This window comes from Enhydra lutris, unplaced genomic scaffold (assembly GCF_002288905.1).
Source record: "Enhydra lutris kenyoni isolate GAN:26980312 unplaced genomic scaffold, ASM228890v2 scaffoldscaffold93, whole genome shotgun sequence".
NCBI classification, from domain to species: domain Eukaryota; kingdom Metazoa; phylum Chordata; class Mammalia; order Carnivora; family Mustelidae; genus Enhydra; species Enhydra lutris.
The window spans coordinates 2,872,188-2,890,675 of NW_019154177.1; the positions used below are offsets into that span (position 1 = coordinate 2,872,188).

An 18,488-nucleotide genomic window follows, 5' to 3' on the forward strand; every position below is an offset into this window, starting at 1 on the left:
TGTCGGAGAGGGTTAAAAAGGGTCAATATTAGGAAATTACTTGTTTAGCTCATTGCCACAAGGTGAAATGTGTTTCTTCAGCGCAGGACCATGGGGCCAGAGTGGAAGGAGTCTTCCTCATGCAATTTCTTGAACTCATGAGATATTCTCAAGTGCATTAATCTCTAATGAGCTAAAAAAGTAATTTCCTAATATTGACCTTTTTTAAGCCTCTAGGAAAAACCCTGAGTGATGGAAAGTGGGGAGCGCTCTGTGAACATTTCTATTTTGGACACGATATCAGTTATACTAAGAGGAACAGCGATGTGATTTGCAGAAAAGTTTAAGGGAATGTGAGGCTTGTGCTTGGTTCCTTTTACTCCACAATTCTGGGTTCCGAGCACTTAATTCTGGACTTGGCTATTTTAGTGTTACTGTGATTGCTTTATTGAAGACAGAGTTTGGAGAAGAGGTGCTCCCTTCCCAACTTCTTCATGGGAGATGTTTTTTTGTTCACACGGACACGGCAGCATTGTAAAGACCACCTGTAGAACTCTATTTGTTGGGACAGACTTCCCCTTTGTGGACTTTTCATCCGTACTCTATCTTAGCTTTTGGCGTAGAACATTTCTGGAGAATTTTTCTTAAAATTAGCTATATGTTCTTTAAAAAATTATTATTCTTTTCTTATCTAATTCAGCCATCAGAAGTGTGGTTGCAAACCGTATGATATCTGTAGCCGCCTTGTTTGGAACTGTAAAATATTGGGATGAACTTTAATATCCACACATAAGAGAGTAGTTGAGTGAACTAGGGCACACTTGCAGAATCGTGGAATATGCAGCTACAGAAACGAGTCAGAGAGAGAGATCTCTGTGATGTAATAAGGAGTAAATTCCAGAATGTATGACTAAATGAAAAAGCCAAGTGCAAGAGAGTTTCCGTAGGACATTACCCTCCGTAAGAGAATGAATAGGTTATAAGAAAACACATTTTCTGCTTATTTATGCAGAAGAGATTCAGAATGGATAAATCAAAAACAAAGGAGGTGAGTTATCTATGGGGGGAAGGTTAGAAAGGAGTAGAAAGAAGGGAGAAAGGGGAACAGAGTAGCAGGGGTGAGGAGGGAGGAATGGTTTGTTGAGTGCGTCTGTTTGTGTAACTCTGACTCTTACAACTATAGTATGGTTTCATGTATCAGCAAAATAAACTATTAAAAGCAATAGAGTTGGGCGCCTGAGTGGCTCAGTTGGTTAAGCGACTGCCTTCGGCTCAGGTCATGATCCTGGACTCCCAGGATTGAGTCCCGCATCAGGCTCCCAGCTGCACAGGGAAGTCTACTTCTCCCTCTGACCCTCTCCCTTCTCATGCTCTCTCTCGTTCTTTCTCTATCCAAAAAATAAATAAAATCTTAAAAAAATAAATACAAGCGATAGGGTTGGGGAAGGAACCCACATGGGCTATAAGCACTAACAAATGAACTGAGCTGTACTCACTGAATAACATCATATCCTTGATGGGTTATCATCTAATAAAAGTATTTCAGGAACATGGCTTCACCATCTGAAACTCCTGATGTGTCTATTAGAATTGACCAATGAAGTAAATATGCTGTAGACAATGAGATTTAGTGTTCTTACGGGTGGAAGAAGAAATATTTGTTGAAATGAAACTTGTGGGCCTGGATTAGAAGCAGAAGTGTATTTATGTTTATATAGGTACAGAGACATAGCTGTGTGTATGTGCGTGGATTAATACACACGTATATTTCCTTGCTCTCTAAGCTGACACATCGCCAATAGTGACACTCTCGCAGCAGTGAACATACCTGGCCCACAGTCTTTGGTTTGTAAGCATCATTCTCCCATAAAGAGAAGCAGGGCTCCTTGGATAAGTGGTTGATCCCAAAGATGGAGCAGGGAGAATACGGGATGGGCTTGGAGCATCTCGTACCTGAAGATAAGGACATGTTTTTAAATAGATGGAAATGTTGAAAAAACATGCTGGCCAGGCTCCAGGAGTGACACATGGCCAAAGCTGGTGTCATTTGAGCAAAAAAATCAAAAGGGATAATATTGGATGTTTTTAACACCTCGAGTAGAATATGTTTCCGTAAATAAATACATACAGAAGGAGAAGGGACAAGTCTGCCGTGTTGCGGGTACAATGCACACGTGGATGCTAACATCGCTTGGTGAGAACTTAAGGAGCAGCAGGATTCTCAGACCCAGAGTATCTTCCTGTCTTGCCCAAGATACCTGCCAACGACGAAGCAAAGGTAGTAGATGCACAGTGGCTAGTCTCAGCAGTCGTCACCTTCACTAAGTGAGCAAGTAAGCATGATCTGTAGTAAGACACACTGAGATGCAGAACTTCTTGCAATAAGAAGACATTTCCTCATCGTTGTGATATTTCCATCAGACATGCATAAACTTACTCCATTCATAAGAAAACATCAAATTCAAATCGAGCGGCATTCTTTACAATAACTGATCAGTGCTCCTCATGAGTGCAAAGGTCATGAAAGACAAGGACACACTACAGAACTATTCCGGACCAGAAAAGGCCGAGGAAAAACAATAAGTTAATTCAATATGGGATCCTGAATAAGATCCAGGAACAGAAAAAGGACAGTGGTGGAAAAGTTTGTCAAATTGGAAAAGGGTCTAAAGTTTAGTAAATGATATTGTACCAATGTCCATTTCCTGTTCTTTTGTTTGTTTGTTTGTTTTCTTCTGTTTTGTTGTATTTCCTGAACTGTCATTTTTACAATGGTTATGGGAGACATTACTGTTAGGGGAAGCCAGTTGAGCAATATAAGGGAACTTTTGAACTAGTTTTGCAACTTTCTTGTAAATCTAAAACTGGTTCAAAATAAAAAGCTTTCTAAAAACAGTTTCTCTTCATATCTTACCATGATGTAACACTTTTCATAGAAAGAGAAAATATACCTAAATGTGACAGATTGTCCAAATGGGTGGAAATGTAGATGACTTTTGTTGTTGTGTCCAAGCTTTTATGTTCTTCAAAGTTTCTACCATAAGCGTGGATTACTTTATTACTGACAAACAACATGCTTCTCTTAAAAATATGATACAACTTTTTTTTTTAATGTGTACGAAGTTTCCCTAGACACCGAAGTAGTATGATCTGTGCCCTCTTTCTGCCCTTTATCTGGAATTTCACTGAAATTATTCCTTTGGTTTTTGTTAATCTAAGATTTATCATATATATATGTACATGAACATTATGGTTTCGTGTGTCCTGGTTTTGAAATGTATAAATGCAAGATCATAGCATACTTACTCCTGTCTTCCTTTCTTCCCTTGATAAGAACCATCCCTCTGTGTTCTATGGGGACAGAGAGCTTTAGTTTGGGGACTTGCCCTCTTTTATTTCATTTTATAAATGTGGCCCGATGTATTTACTTATCTAGTTTACTGCTCCTGGATGTTCTCCTGGTTGTACAATGAGGCAAATTTAATTTTCCAAAGAGTATTGCATCAATGTCTTCTGACCCCCACTCCCTTCTCCAGTGCATCTTGCCTCTTGTGCTCTCATCAAATCTAATTCTTGTCCCCTTGAATCTGGGTGAGCTTGTGACAGCTTGCAACAAGCATGGAGGAAGTGAGGCTCTGTGACTTGCAAGGCCGGTCCCTTGCTCTCTAGAACAACGCAGCTGGGGCCTTATTTTCTAGAAACCTCAGACTTCTGTTTCTGAGCTCTCTCATGAGAACTTTGGTGATTCTACAGCCCCGAGGCTGTGAGAAAGCCCAGCTGTTTTGGAGACCTTGTCTGGGTGCCCTGGTTTGCTGTCCTAATATTGGGTACATCCTAGTTCAGGGACCAGAAATATGAGAGGAGTCTTCAGGTTATTCCAACTGGCAGCGCTCAAGTCTTTTCAGCTGAAGTCCCGAACATCAGGGCCTCACGACAAGCCAGCCCCATTCTGCTTTATCTCAATTCTTGATCCATTGTATCTGTGGGCATGATAAAATGGTGGTTATTTTAAACAGTTCAGTTTGGAGTACTTTGTAACTTAAACAGTAACAATTTCATTTTATGTTCATGTGTTTATTAGCTGATCAGTTGTTTTTTTTTTAAAGATTTTATTTGCTTATTTGACAGACAGCGACCCAAGTAGGCAGAGAGGTAGGCAGAGAGAGAGGAGGAAGCAGACTACCCGCTGAGCAGAGATCCTGATGCGGGGCTCGATCCCATGACCCTGGGATTATGACCTGAGCTGAAGGCAGAGGCTTAGCCCACTGAGCCACTCAGGCGTCCCACAAATTATCATTCTTGAACTCTTCTTTTTCTAGCTGACCACAAACCTTCCTTTTCTCATAGTAGCTCTTCCAGGAACTCTCTGGACTTACAGTGGCTGTAGAAGTAACTTCTATAACTGATAGTGACCCAGGGTCTTAAGCTAGAAGAGCTGACCTGTACTGTCTTTCTGGTAAAATGATTCCAATGACTAACTCTGTCACCTTTTGTAAATTATTATTATTATCCCTAGTACAGTGAGGTGTTATTTTTATATTTTCAAAGTTTATTCCTCAGCTGTCTTCTTTGATTTAGGGGTGGAGCAGAAAGCACGGGGTGGAGTAGGAAACAGAAAGCAGGTCATAGGACAACATACTTTGTTTATGAAACCTTAGCATAAACCTCGTCAGCTTCTCCCGTGGCCTCCACCAGGGACATCCCCTTTTCTGATGTGGACAACACAGGGTTTGGGGTTTTGTTTGTTTTCTTCCCCCCCCCCCCCCCCCCAACCAAACACATGCCTTGGCTTCATATAAAGTGCTCCCAATTCATTTCCCAGTTAGAATGTGGTTCCTAAACTTTCCCTATGGAGAAATTCCGGAGGCCCCCATATTCAGAGATTTAAGGGATCACAGATGTCGCAAAGCCTCCCATGCTCCCTATTAGAAAACATGAGCCTGGATAGTGAGCTTCTCTCCTCAAGAAGCAGCTGCCCTCTGGACTTCCAGCAGCATGAGGCCCAGGCCAGGATTTAACACTAGAAAATGCTGGAAACACTGCTCTGTACATTGGTTGTTCAAGAATGAGCAATGTTCATCAGCTCTGTTTGGTCCCACGGTTTATCAGGGCATTCGTAGAATCCAGTTAAAAAGGAGAAACACCATTCTAGGGATTTCCTACAGAAGGAATTTAATTGAGATAAGTATATAAACAGATAATGAAAGAGAAAACAAAAGAGGGGTGAAGAGTGACCCAAAGAGAAGCAGGGGCAAGCAGTTGCCACCTCTGTAAGGGCTACAGGGACCAAGGGAAGAAGAAGGGACAACTATCACCTAGGGAGGAACTGGGGCTGGAACGCCCAGCGTAGCTAGAGCTGAGACCACCAAAAGAAAGGTCATCTGATGAGACTGAGCCAGAGTACCAGTGAGGCTGGAGAAACCCCAGGAAGTGAAGAGGGAAGGGAACAAGTGCCCTGGACCCACCAACATGTCCCACCAGGCTCTCCCATTGCTCAAATCTACTGGAAACCGGGGAGCAAAGGAGCCTGGGAAATGTAGTTTCCATTGACACTCAACCATAGCAGAGGACGGGCAGAAATGCAAATACTTCTGCAATTTTTGATGCCTGAACATATGACCCAATTGTCACCCCACCGAGCCTCCTGTGCATGAAAACACAGAGATACACTACCATTTTTAAAGATGTGGGATCACAAAGACTGTTTCCCCTCGTTTTAAATAAGTTGTGACATATTCCTGGTGGTAGGTATCTTCTAAGATGACCCCCCAATGATCCTTGCCTCTGAAGGTTTGTACCCTTGGGTAATCCTTTCCCCTGAGTGTGTGCTACTCTTAGTAACTTGCTTCCAACAAGTAGAATGTGTCAGAAGTGATGGCATGTTACTTTTCATATTAGGTCACAAAAGGTTGTAGCTTCTGTCTTGGGCCTTGACTTACACTCTTCCTCATGCTCACCCCCTCAGAAGAAAGCCATGACATAAGCTTTCCTGTTGGAAGGCCCACAAGATGAGAAAAAACCAACAAGGACTTGAAGCCCTCAGTCTAACAACCCTTGAGGAACTGAGTCCTGCCAACAGCCATGTGCATGGGTTTGGAAGTGGACTGACCCCACAGTGGGCCTCGAGGTGACCGCAGTCTTAGCCACATCTTAAACGCAGCCTGTGGAAGAGCCAGAAAGCCCAGCATGGCCGAGCTCCAATCCTGAAGCTGCCAAGTTGGGGGGTAATTTGTGATGTGGCAATAGATAACATATACATCCAGAAATGAACCAAACACAAAGATAAGGGGAGAAGAGAGCATGGTCTTCCATGTCTACTGTGGACCATGTACATCATCCCCACTTAATCTTGACATCCATCCTCCGAGGTGGGTGATATGCTGGTTCCATTCTCCAGACAGGGCAATTGAGGATAAGAAGGGAAAATATTTTGCTCAAGGTCACATAGGTTGCAAAAACGTATGACGTATGGCCACACCTGTGTTTTTATTTCCATCTCCCATGGTGTCCCAGGAATCACGGTGACCAGCCCTCACGGTTGCTGTCATCTTGTTTGGGTTGGGCACAAAGAAGAAGAACAAATTGTTCAAAATCAAGTATCTTCTTGCTTTCTTAAAATCGAACGCATCTTTCAGAAATTCTATCTCTTGCAGAATGGCGTAAATCACCCAAAAATAAAAAATGTGCAGGGCCTTGTTTCTGGTGTTCCTTAGTTAAAGACAAAGCTACAGAGTCATTACGAAATTGGAGGCATGACCAAGTCAAGTCAAACAAACCTCCAAAGACACAGAGAGTTCTTAGGTCCTTGGGCTCCGAGGCCACTGGTATCATCGTGTAACAAAACAAAATGACCGGGGCGCGTTACCTCTGTCTCTGTCTCAGTCTCCTAGCCTACAAAGTGGAATAATAATAGCGCCTACCTCATAAACTCCTTATGAAGACGAATAAGGGAGTGCTCGGCCCATTGTGAACATTATAAGCTAATTAATGAAATGAGGCAGGAACTCCATTCCTCACCATCCAACTCTAGTTTGGAGAGCAGTGAATGTGGGAAACAGAACCTGGGTCTGATTCTCAGGCCCACTTCTGAGTTCCCACAGCGTGGCTCCTGATGATGGAGCCAGAGGACTGCTTGGCGCTGCTGCCCCACGACGGGACACAGGGCGCTGGGGAGCCCAAGCTGAGCTCCTTCGAGACCAGGTCTCCCTGGAGCTTCCGTGGAGGCAGCAGGAGGGTGGAGGAGGGAGGCATCTCTGCATATTTCAACACAGACCACCTGGTGCAAGAGAAAAAGTCCTTTTCATGGATGCGAAGTGGAGAGGAAAGAGAGACTGTGGGCAGCGGGTGGGCAGTAGACAGGGGGTCTGCCAGAGAGAGATGGAAACTTGCAGAATCAGCTGTTGGAGTGTAGCTTTCATGAAGAACGTTCTAGAAGGCAGACACAAGGAGATTTAAATCAAGTTCAAAAAGTTAGATCTCAGCCCCTTAGTTAAAGCTCTCCACTCTTGTCCACGGACGAGCACCCCTACAGGTCCTGTGATTTCAACTCCAACCAGGCCTTCCTATCTAGGGCTTCCATGGGTCCTGTGTCTGCTGGGACTGAGGTCAGAGGGCTGCCTGCAGGGTCTGTTCTCCCGCCATGCTGGGGGTGGGGGTGGGGGTGGGGGGGGGCTCATGCCCCAGGAAGGAGGCCCCTGATGCCTAGAGGTTCTGTGTTCCAGAAGGGTGCCCACTGCCTGCACTGTTCCCTCCGTGGAGAAAGCAAGAAAGCTGACTTGAACAGGGAGAAGAAACATTTTCTGTGTGGGTGTCAGCTGGGAACGCCAGCCTCCCAGCACTTGGGAACATTGGCTGATCCTCCCACAGGGAGAGAAGCAGCCATTGTTCTCAGTTCATCGCCAGGCAACCCCGACGAGGTCCCTGGGGTCATGGGTTACACAGCCCAGCCGCGTCCTGGTCCTCACAGGGCCTGGCTCATGGCGTGCCCGGCCCTGTCTGCTGACAGTCGTGCTCCAGGCTCACTGCCTGCCGGCTCAGGGCCACAGCCCGCTCTGGAAGTGGGAGAATGATGGGGGAGCAAAAAGCATGAAGGAAGTGAGGGGTGAAGCAGGTGAGTATCTGTCTGAAGGGTGTTCTAGTCTTCCTCATAGAATTTGGAAGGTAGCGATGAAAACACCAGCAGACGAGAAACAATACAGAAATATTCGTGGCAGGTGTATACAGATCGGCGGAGTGAGGGACTGAACTCTGCCCAGAAGCATGGCGGGCGAGGCAAGACCCTTCCAGGTAGGAACAGGGCGTGAGCCAACCCGCGTTCCTTCCTGGGCAGGAGCAGCGCGTGTCCGAGGGGGCGGGGGGGGGGGGCGTGTGGTGGTCAGTGTCGAGCAGCGGACACCCCAGGAGGAAGCAAAACACCCCGACGAGGGGAATTTGCTAATTCCCATTAGTAAATCGTGCTGCTCTGGCTGCCTTCAGGCTCCCAGGGAGACACCCAACGCAGAGCAGAAGAAAGGAAAGGAAGGATTCCAAGCGCCATGCGGGTCGTCCATGGGAGGCCCGAGAGCGAAGACGTCAAGGGCAGAGTAGAACTCTCCGCGCCGCCACGCACCGACCACCGAGCTCTTCGGCGCCTGCGCAGACGACCAACTGCTTCCGGGCCCCAGTCCCTTCATCGGCCGCCAGAGGGGACTAAGCTTTGGAGAGACCCCCCACCCCACCCCCACACACCCCATTTTATTTATTTATTTATTTGAGAGAGAGAGAGAGAGAGAGAGTGAGCACAAGCAGGGGCAGGAGCAGAGGGAGAGGGAAGCAGGCTCCATGCTGTGCAAGGAGCCTTACGTGGGACTTGATTCCATGACCCCGAGATCATGACTGAGCTGAAACCAAGAGTCGCTTAGCAAGGCTGAACCACCCAGGCGCCCCTGAACTCTTCCTTTTAACAGCCTCCTGCATTTTTCTTTTCTCTGTTAAGGTTGCTCAGACACCCCGTCAGGGTGAGTTCTCCATATCCAGGGAGTCACGTTGAGCCCCAACAGAGCAGGCAGCACGTGGGGCGTCCCTGTCTTGGGCGTCGCAGCTCAGCTGAGTGTGAAAGGCCCACCCAGGCCACTCGGCTGCTGCTTCCGAAGGCGGGAGAGTCCTGCTGGGAGGGGAGCGGGGGGGGGGGGGGGGGGGGGGCTCCAGGGCCACGGGTCTACCTGACTCTCTCCTCCAGGAGCTTCCTGCGGCCATCGGCGCGGCTGCCACCAGAAACAGGGAGTGTTCCCGCTTAGTGGAACCCGGTTACCTCAGCCCTGCTGGTTACCTCAGCCCTGCCGGGAAGCCAGCAAACCCCTGAGGGGAATCCCAACCCCCTCTCCTACTTTTGCTTTCCCACACTTGGAGATAAACAGATGGATCCATACACGATGGGTAGATCTCTACCGATATGGTTTTGTGCATGTTTATATTAGCCTTTACCAAGAACGGTGTGCTTTTTTTTTTTTTAAGATTTATTGATTTGAGAGAGATGATTTATTTATTTGAGAGATTTATAAGATTTACATATTTGATTTATAAGAGAGAGATATATATATTTGAGATATATATATTTATTTGAGAGATTTATAAGATTTATTTATTTGAGAGAGACTTGCCTGCCCATGTATACGCAGGCAAGTGCGGTGGAGGGGCAGAAGGAGAGGGAGAGCCTCCTACAAGGGATTGGATCCCACGACCCTGAGATCACGGCTAGAGTGGAAATCCAGAGTCGCTTAAGGGACTGCAACCCCGGGTGCCCCAGAACAATGTCCTTTCTTCTTCGACACCTCGTTTGATTCGTTCTCAAAACTCCGGGAGGTGCTGCTCCATTTCACAGATAACAAGTCTCATCCTCAGGGACGGCAGGTGACTTACCCTTGGTCAGACCCTCAGTAAATGGTCCAGCTGGAACATCAACCGAAGTAATTCAGCTCCAGATTCCCCTGCCTTTCTAGAAGGTCTCCCTGCACATCCGCTGTGTGTAGACCGATTTGTGTGTGTGCACAAGCACCAACCACTCTGTGTAGACTTGTTATATAGACAAAACCTGACCTTGACTGAAGAAAAAAAGAGCGATTGGGAGACAGGGTGGGGAAATGGGTAGAGTGTGTTTTCCGACTCCCTTGAGGAGCGCAGCAAATGGCAGGAAACCCAGGAAACTGCCTTCCCGCCTTCATGCATGGTCTTTTACTCCCTCGCCACAGGCTAGGATTTGGGGGATCTTTTCCTATTACGATATACTACCATAACTCTCACTAAAGAAGTGGTGTTGAAAGTTAAACAACCTTATCTGTGTTGTTCTTTTGAGCTTCAAATAGTCCATACATGTGATCTTTTTTCATTCTCATAGTCACTTAAGCTAAATATTCCCTCCATTTTACAGATGAAGAAACTGAGGCTCAAAATGACTAACTTGGCTAAGGCCATATTATTTCTAAGGCAAAGAACCTGAGTCCCTTCTGAGAGTGACTGGTTGTGGTTCACGTTCCACGACCCCAGCAGAACAGGAGGACACTTACCATTGCGCCGAAAATCAGGGTTCATGGCTCTAGAATTGTTTCATGTACCCACCAATAGGGAACGGGTTACAGAACCAGGATGCATCAACACAGTGCAATTGAGTAGGACAGTATACAGAAGGCTCCTCATTTACACATCTGGAAAGTTCTCCAAGATAATTGTCGTGGAAAAGAACAAGTGCAGAATAGTGTCTACAGCCTACCGTCTTTTGCTAGTGAAGGCGGGGGCTCGACTCCCATCTGTATGGACTAACAGTGCGCAGATGCTTAAGAAAAGGAATTATTAGCCAGTGGAGTCATCCAGCAGATGACTGGATTCTCGATATATACCTTGTGATGTTGGTTTGTTTGAACCCTCTGAATGTATTACTTATTCAAGACATGAGACACATTTTGTACTAAAGAGAGCTTCCCTTCAATAATGTTTTCTCCCCCTTTATTCTCCTTATCCCTAAGGCACACATGTACACACAAAGAAATAGACGCAGAGTAGGTTTCCAATAGGAAAACTTTTGCAGGTGCAGAATCGATCAATGATGTCAGGACGCTGGCATCTGTCCATTTATTTCAGAGAACTGATGAGTTTGTCAGACACTCTGGACCCAGACAGCTTTGCAGGGAGAAGCTTTTGAAATCTAAGGAAAGAGTAGAAACCAAAGTAAGTGTAGTTAGGAACTTCTTTCTCAGCCACCCTCAACACGTGCAGAAAAACTTACAGCCTCATTTCTAGTATCAGCCCTTCTCAGTTCCTCACAGAGAGACTCCCCAGGGTCAGAGGACCCAGGCTCCCAGGGAAGATGCTGTCATTTTGTTCTTGAGTTTGGGTTGTGGCAAATAAAAACATAAGATACTTCGTTAAGTCTGAATTTCAGATAATTTGCAATTTTTGGTTCAGTATAGTATGTTTCATGCAATAATTTGGAGCATATTTAGTTGAAAACGGTTATTTGTTGCTTATCTGACATTCAAATTTAACTGATCACCCTATATTTTATTACTTTATTTTTAAAGAAGAGTTTATGTATTTTAGAGAGCAAGCAAGTGGGGACGGGGCAGCGGGCAAGGGAGAGGCAAAGAATTTCTGCACTGAGCGCTGACCTGCGATCACGACCTGAGCCAGAACCAGGAGTCGACACTCAACTGACTGAGCCACCCAGGCACTCCGGGCATCCTGTATTTTATCTGGCGACCCTATATCGTCAGGTGCCACCCAGAGGACGTTGATAAAGTGCTCTTGAACACGCTAGCCCTGAAGGACAAGGAGTACCTAGCTCAGGCCTCCTGATAGAACTTTCTGGTACAACAGAAGTGTTCTGTATCTTTGTTACCCAAACAGTCACCCTTGACAACTTGAAATGTACTTTGTGCAACTGAGGCCTGAATTTTTCACTTAATTATTTTATTTAAATTTAAACTGTCACCTGTGGCTCCTGGCTACTGTATTGGACAGAGCAGCTTTAGAACCAGTCGTGCGTCTCCCTCCAAACCGGACTTGAAGACGAGCACTGGCTAACGTGGCACGTAACCCAGGAGTCAGCCCTCAAGTCCCTGCAGCTTAGTGATCGGTGCATTTCTGTGCAGATATAAGTTTTGTTGTCAACACATTCGTTCTGAGTATTTACTGAAGTTCTGTTACACGGGGAGGAGATGGGGCTGGGGTATAGAGACGAAGACGGTAGAATTCTTCAACAAACACCCTGGAGATGAGCGTGTTCCCTGGGTAATCCCGGCATTAGAATGTAAAAACCATTGAGCTGGCCTTCTGTGCAGAGCAGACAGTGTGAGCGGATAAAAAACATTGATTTTGTCACACCCACCAGCTGTGAGAGTCTTTTCTTTCCTTGATGCTAAGCAAGCATTTGGTAACCACAGACCTGGTAGCGTATTAAAGAGGGCTCTTATGCATGATATCAGCCAGCAGAGAACAGGCCCTTAAAAGAATTAAGGGCTTCCTGAGGGTTATCATGAGATATCAAGTCTGGAGAGGTGAGTGCACTGAGCTGGGAAAAGGTAAAGTGGGAAGGCAAGGGGCTGCACTTCCCCATTTCCCTGCACACCTGGTGGCTTCAGAGGCAGGCAAGCGAGGTCCGGACAATGGTCAGTGGTGGACATCTTTCCACGGAAGTTCAGCTGACCGTGTGCGGGGCTCAGAGAAGGCTTTCCGAGCTGCAGCATCCATTCCCTGTTCATGTGGCAGAGTTGAGTGGCCACCTTTGTTGGATGCTGGGAAGTCAGAGTGAGTAGTCAGACCGGGTCCCCCCTACCTCATGGAGCAAAGGTATAAGGGGAGAGGCACATGACAAGGGATCCAATCAATAAAATCTTGGGCTGTATTTTAAAGGATCTAAATAAGGAGATTGATAGTGATCTGAGGTGAGAAATGAACGGAAGAAGGTTACTTTTTAATTTTCCTTCTTATATTTTAAATTACACACTTAATATATGCTCTTTTTAACGCTTTGCATTCAGGTGTTTCTAAAGGTTAACCATCTCTCCTCATATAACCTTACATCTTGGGGTTTTTCTTTCTAGATGGCAAATACCCTTTTTCTCCAAGTGTCTAATTTTTTTTTTCCTGTTTGGTTTACTCCTTTATTTATCTAGTACTAATTTGTCATATGAAAGGCCAAGTGTTTAATAATACCTTTAAGTAGATATTGCCAGGAGAATTTTTCAAAAGCTTATAAGCAAGTGGCAAAACTTCCTTATCCTTAGTAGTCCCGTGTATTACTAGTTTTGGTCTTGTGTTTTAATACTTTTGTTAATGTGATATACAAAACTGAACTACGAGAAAGGTTAACTATTTTTTTCCCTCATATGTATCGACCATTTGAATTCAGCAAAAGATACAAAATACCCTGTTTAGTCATTTTTGTCTATTATATTGTGTCTTAAATTTCCTATTGGCCTATGCGGTTTATGTCCTTTCTTATAAGGTTGTGCGTTTCCTGCCTTGCTGGATAACAATACCTCCCCCTCAAAACACACCCGCGCATAACTGAGGTTAAAGTGTTTCCTGAAATTTCATCTAATGTCTGGGTTTTGTATTCAGATCTGTAATCTGTCTGGGTAGCTCCATTTCAGATGGGCCTGTCTGAAGAACTGAGGCCTGAAAGGGGAGAAGGAGCTTGCCAGAAGACACATCAGAGAACAGGTTATTTCAGAGAAAAAGAGCCAATGAAAGCGTCTTGAAGCTTCAAAGAGCTTGGCAGGAGGAAAAGAGACCAGTGTGGCTGGAACGGAGAGATGGAGGTGAAATCCGGGAGGTGGTGGGCAGAGGCCAGAGGTGGTCACGGTAGGTCATGGTAGAGAAGTGTGGAGGATGCATCAAGGCATATGTTGGGGTGCAGGTGACATGACCTACAGATAGTTCGGATTTGTAGAGCTAAAGGGAAGGGAGCAAGGCTCACTCTTAAAATTTTGGCTGGAGTGAATGGATTTAAGGCTGTGACACTTCCTGAGTTGGAAGGACAGTAGGAAATAATAAGCTTAAGGTTCACAGGGTCAGTTCCTGTATCTTAGACATCCTCTGGGTGAGATGAGAGTTCCAAGTGAAGGCGTTAAGGAGAAGTGTGTATACACATGTATACCCACGCATCTGCATGTCAGCGGAGAGATCCGGGCTGGAGATGTAAACGTGGAAGTTTACCAGCTAGCTTTTGAAACTGCACTCTTGCTGAGATCATCAAAATAATAGGAACTGGTACCAAGCTCCAAGGTTCTCAAATTTAGAGCACGTGATTGTCCAACCTCGTTGAGATCAATCGTTAAAGCAAAGAGAACTTGTCGCGGAGTCAAGTCTAGCCCAGTCCTTCCGGCTGTGGCTATCGGCAAAGGTAGGAGGGCACGGACTTCCTCACCTGCCTGATGTCCCTGATGATGAGGAATGTGCTCAAGGTTGAAGCTTCAACTGGCAGACAAACAAGACATTAGCACACTTGCTTCTTTCACAAGGAGCCCCAATTCTAGTGATGTGCATTAGTTCTAAGCCCAAGGGATGCTGGTTCCATTGCCCTGCCCAGGGCGACGGAACGAACAGCTGCGATGGAATGCAGTCTAATGAAATTCTGGTATTTTTAAAGAGGGCTAGGCTACACCATCCATGCCTGCAACGTCACTTTGTTTTCAAGTTTGCATGTCATTGTCTATATATATGGCCTAATTCTCGATTTCAGTATGCATGGCGAATCCTCAGTTAAATTCCTAACATCGTCTAATAATACACATGCATTATATTTAAGAGGAATATTTACATTTATAATTATAACTTAGGATCAAAAGATGACAAACCCTTAGATGGTAATGTAATTGACTTGAGAATACACACAATTTTTTAGAACTAATTATAAAATATCTCATCCTCATAAAAAAAGAGTTCCAATGATACATTAAAAACTGGTAAGAGACTGGATGGTGGACAGAGGAAAGGAAGACTGCATAGATGATTTCAAAATATAGAAAGAGATATTCTAATTGGTGATATTGTGTTATTACTGATCTGCTTTGTTGGGAATGCCCTACATAACCAAATAATGATTCCGTCTTAGCCTCACGCCTCAGTAAATCCCTGAGATCAACTTCTGTCCCTGGTGTCCAGCTGCTATCAGTAATTGGAAGGCCAGGGTTTACCATTCTCATGAGCTCATCCCAGCTGAAATGGTCCTCCCCGGGACCCTTGAGGCATGGTGGATTGAGACCTGTTCAACGTCTGGAAACCAACTGAAGCTACTGAGAATTTATTGCTCACTGGAGAATTTTCCAAAGATGTAACTAGGGCTTTTGGATATAAACAGTGATGTTTCAAAGTAGAAGGAAAAGAGGCATATTGGAGAGGGAGAGCTAGGAGGGATCTGTGAGGAATGTCCTCTGGAAAGCCTTTTGGCAGGAGCTCTTAGGTAAGAGCTGGTCAGTTGGCACCTTCGGTGTTTCTTTGATGCTCTCCAAACAAGACACCCCGTAAATTAGATTTTCAGAAGGGATTTTCTACTGGAAAGAGATGTTATTAGCAACCTGTTAGTCTGGTGTCTAATTAACGTCTCTTCTGCTAATAAACCAACCTTCTAGAACAAAGTGCTTCCTGATGGCCCAGCCACAGACTCAGCTCAACATTTACACAAGGCCCCATTTCCAAGTGTTTACCATAAGGTGGGGTCTGTGCTGACTATTAACAATTTAACGAGATGGGGTCTTTGACTTTAAGGAGGTCTTGCTGAAGATGGAACAAGCAAAACTAACACAATGTATTATTATTCACCAATCAAATACAAAGTTTTGTTATTAGCATGCAGAGGGGAGAATTCAAAGTCCAATCTCTAACTCCTTCTTCATTCACCACAGGAAATAAGTTTACTAAGTCAGGTAGCTCATTACCAAACCATCTCCTGATTTGTCCCCTTGTTTCGAAAGTGTACATACTTTCCCCCTGGGTCTACCGTGCTAACACTGGGCCAAGATTCACCTTCCTTCCTCCCTTGATGTCAATTCCAAGGAGAAACCTCTCCTCCTTCCCTTAAATTTCTCAGTTTAGGATGCTTGGTAACATTCTGGTATGTGGATAAAGTTAATCCATTATGTCTCCAGTTTTTACTGGTTTCATTGTTCTGACAATAATCTCTTAGGGAGTGGTGTTCAACGGTCAAAGTACTGGCTTCCTGGCCTTGGGACTTAGACAAATTGTTTAGGCTCTGTTTCCTCCTCTTTAAAATCAAGATAGGGATAACACTTATCGCTGGACCGCTGGGTTTAATGAATTTTCTAGAAGCATGTAATGCTTAGTAAGTGTTAGCCATTACCCCTGAGTGCCCGTGCTCTAGTTTCAGAACCCACACTGCTGAGCCTACGCATTTCATCATGAGGTGAGCAAAGGCGAACACAGAGTAATGGAAGCAGGGGGAGGCTGACCACCAAGCCCAAGGTCACACGCCTAGTCAGTACTGGAGCGGGGTCCAAAGCAAGCTGGAAGTTAATGAGGAGGATTGCTAGGCCCATATAAAGCAATTGGACCTAAGGATCCAAGTTCTCCAGCATACCAGAAATTCTGGGTGGGAAGATCCCCGTCCCCTGAGCGGACCTCTCCGGAACGCTGTCAGGCCGGACCTCCCCGAGTGAAGATTCTCAGTCCTAACCATTAGAATCGTTAGCAGCTCCTCTGGAAATTCTACCATGTGCTTATCAAGGTGATTACTTCTTTTCCCGCCACTTTGCCTTCACCAAACTCCCAGACACTAGCCACCACCCCCCACCCCCGCAGGTGACAGCTAGGCCAAGGGAGGGGAAGCGGCGCTGGGGGAAGCGGGAGCGGGTGGAGGGGCCGGGGGGCGGGGAGAGGGTGGAGGCTGCCTCTGGACCACTCCTCGAGCGTCAACATTAGGGAAGTGGGAGGCGCGTCCGCGGGAAGCGGCTTCCGTTTAGATGACCTCCCCAGTGCACACGTTCTCTTTTGAATGCTCCAGGCGAACGATCCCGGAAAATGCTTCAGTGGGAGCTCAGGGAGCTTTTGGGGAAAGAGGTGGTTCTTACTTGGGTCGCCCGAGTACCAGCGCGCAGAGGCGTGGGCAAACCATGGCCCACTCATTCTCCAAAGCGTAAACCGAGTCATCCTGAAGAAACACTTGGGTGAGACTTGACCCTAGAAAATAAGATCGTAGGAATTTTTCCACGGTCCCAGATTGCCACTTCTGGGGCTGGAGCAGCTAAGTTGCCAGACCTTTAGTAGCAACAGCTTTGGGGAGGCCCGTGGCCATAGTTCTTTGTTTTGTGTTGCTTGTTTTTGGTTGCTTTAGGTATCTAGGCATTTGAGGCTCTTGAAATGTATTAATTCCAGCTCGTTGAAGGTCAGGCAGTAATCTAGGTTAAGGGCTTTTAAGTGGCTTAATTGGCACAAAAATCTAAGGGTGACACCATCAATCTACCTCCAATTTATGGATGACAAAATTAGAAAGTAGCCCCAAATACAATTAATTTGTAAACGGGAAAAAGCTGCAATTCGAATCTGAATTCAGTCAGCCCCTTATATCACCGCAGGGAAATCCATTTTCCAGAGGCCCCTTTTCATGCCTAAATTTCAGGTGATACTTTGAAAACTAAGGGAACGGAGCCGAGCTCCTTTACGGAATTAGTCTAGACCGGTTGCTTGCCACTTAAGAGGAGGCATCTAAGATGGTTTGGCCAGGAAGGTTCCCGTGTTACTCAGTTAAGTTTGCCTTCAGTAACATCCGAGTTAAGTCTGCCAAGACAAAATTCAAATACGGTAGACTTCTGCAGTTAAGTTATTTTAAGTTGGGGCTTACTCGACCTGCCGGTTTTGCATGGCTTAGTTAGGAGAGTCACTAAACGCATGCAATTGTTAGATCTTAATCAATTTGCAGTTTCCCATTAATGACTGAAACCTACACCCTAAGCCTCTTCTCAAAAGCCTTGAAACCTCGATATCCTTTCAGAAAAAGTTGACTTACCTTTGCCTATTTCCCCCTTAGTCTAAAGTAGTGTGAGCTCTTTCTTTGAACTGGTGGGGGGCTCTGAAAAGAGCCTTTGGGTTTGAAAACGCTTCCGGAAACTAAGATGCTTTGTCCGTTCACTTGCCCTTGGCCTTGTGGTGGCTCTCGGTCTTCTTGGGCAGCAGCACGGCCTGGATGTTGGGCAGCACGCCGCCCTGCGCGATGGTGACGCGGCCCAGCAGCTTGTTGAGCTCCTCGTCGTTGCGGATGGCCAGCTGCAGGTGGCGCGGGATGATGCGCGTCTTCTTGTTGTCGCGCGCCGCGTTGCCCGCCAGCTCCAGGATCTCGGCCGTCAGGTACTCGAGCACGGCCGCCAGGTACACGGGCGCGCCGGCCCCGACCCGCTCGGCGTAGTTGCCCTTGCGGAGCAGGCGGTGCACGCGGCCGACTGGAAACTGCAGGCCAGCGCGAGAGGAGCGGGACTTCGCCTTGGCCCGAGCTTTGCCTCCTTGCTTGCCACGTCCCGACATTG

The 18,488-nt window shown here is 46.0% G+C and overlaps 3 protein-coding genes across 4 annotated transcripts in view; 1 reads left to right on the plus strand and 2 right to left on the minus strand.

Annotated features, from left to right (window-relative positions):
• LOC111162609 overlaps positions 1-18,488 on the plus strand; it is a 207,498-nt gene that overhangs the window by 105,273 nt on the left and 83,737 nt on the right. The window lies entirely within an intron of this gene.
• The window catches only part of LOC111138542 (histone H2B type 1-A), a 364,628-nt gene that overhangs the window by 19,787 nt on the left and 326,353 nt on the right, over positions 1-18,488 (minus strand). The window lies entirely within an intron of this gene.
• On the minus strand, positions 10,886-18,486 carry LOC111138537 (histone H2A type 1-C). Its single transcript, XM_022490552.1, has 3 exons — positions 17,975-18,486; positions 17,040-17,148; positions 10,886-11,155 (listed from the first exon to the last, which is right to left on the minus strand). The coding sequence occupies exon 1, from the start codon at positions 18,484-18,486 to the stop codon at positions 18,094-18,096; it is 393 nt and encodes a 130-aa protein (XP_022346260.1). The 3' UTR covers positions 10,886-11,155; positions 17,040-17,148; positions 17,975-18,093.

Bases quoted from the DNA above. Each gene is read 5' to 3' on its own strand.
- LOC111138537 (XM_022490552.1), bottom strand. From the start codon at position 18,486: ATGTCGGGACGTGGCAAGCAAGGAGGCAAAGCTCGGGCCAAGGCGAAG.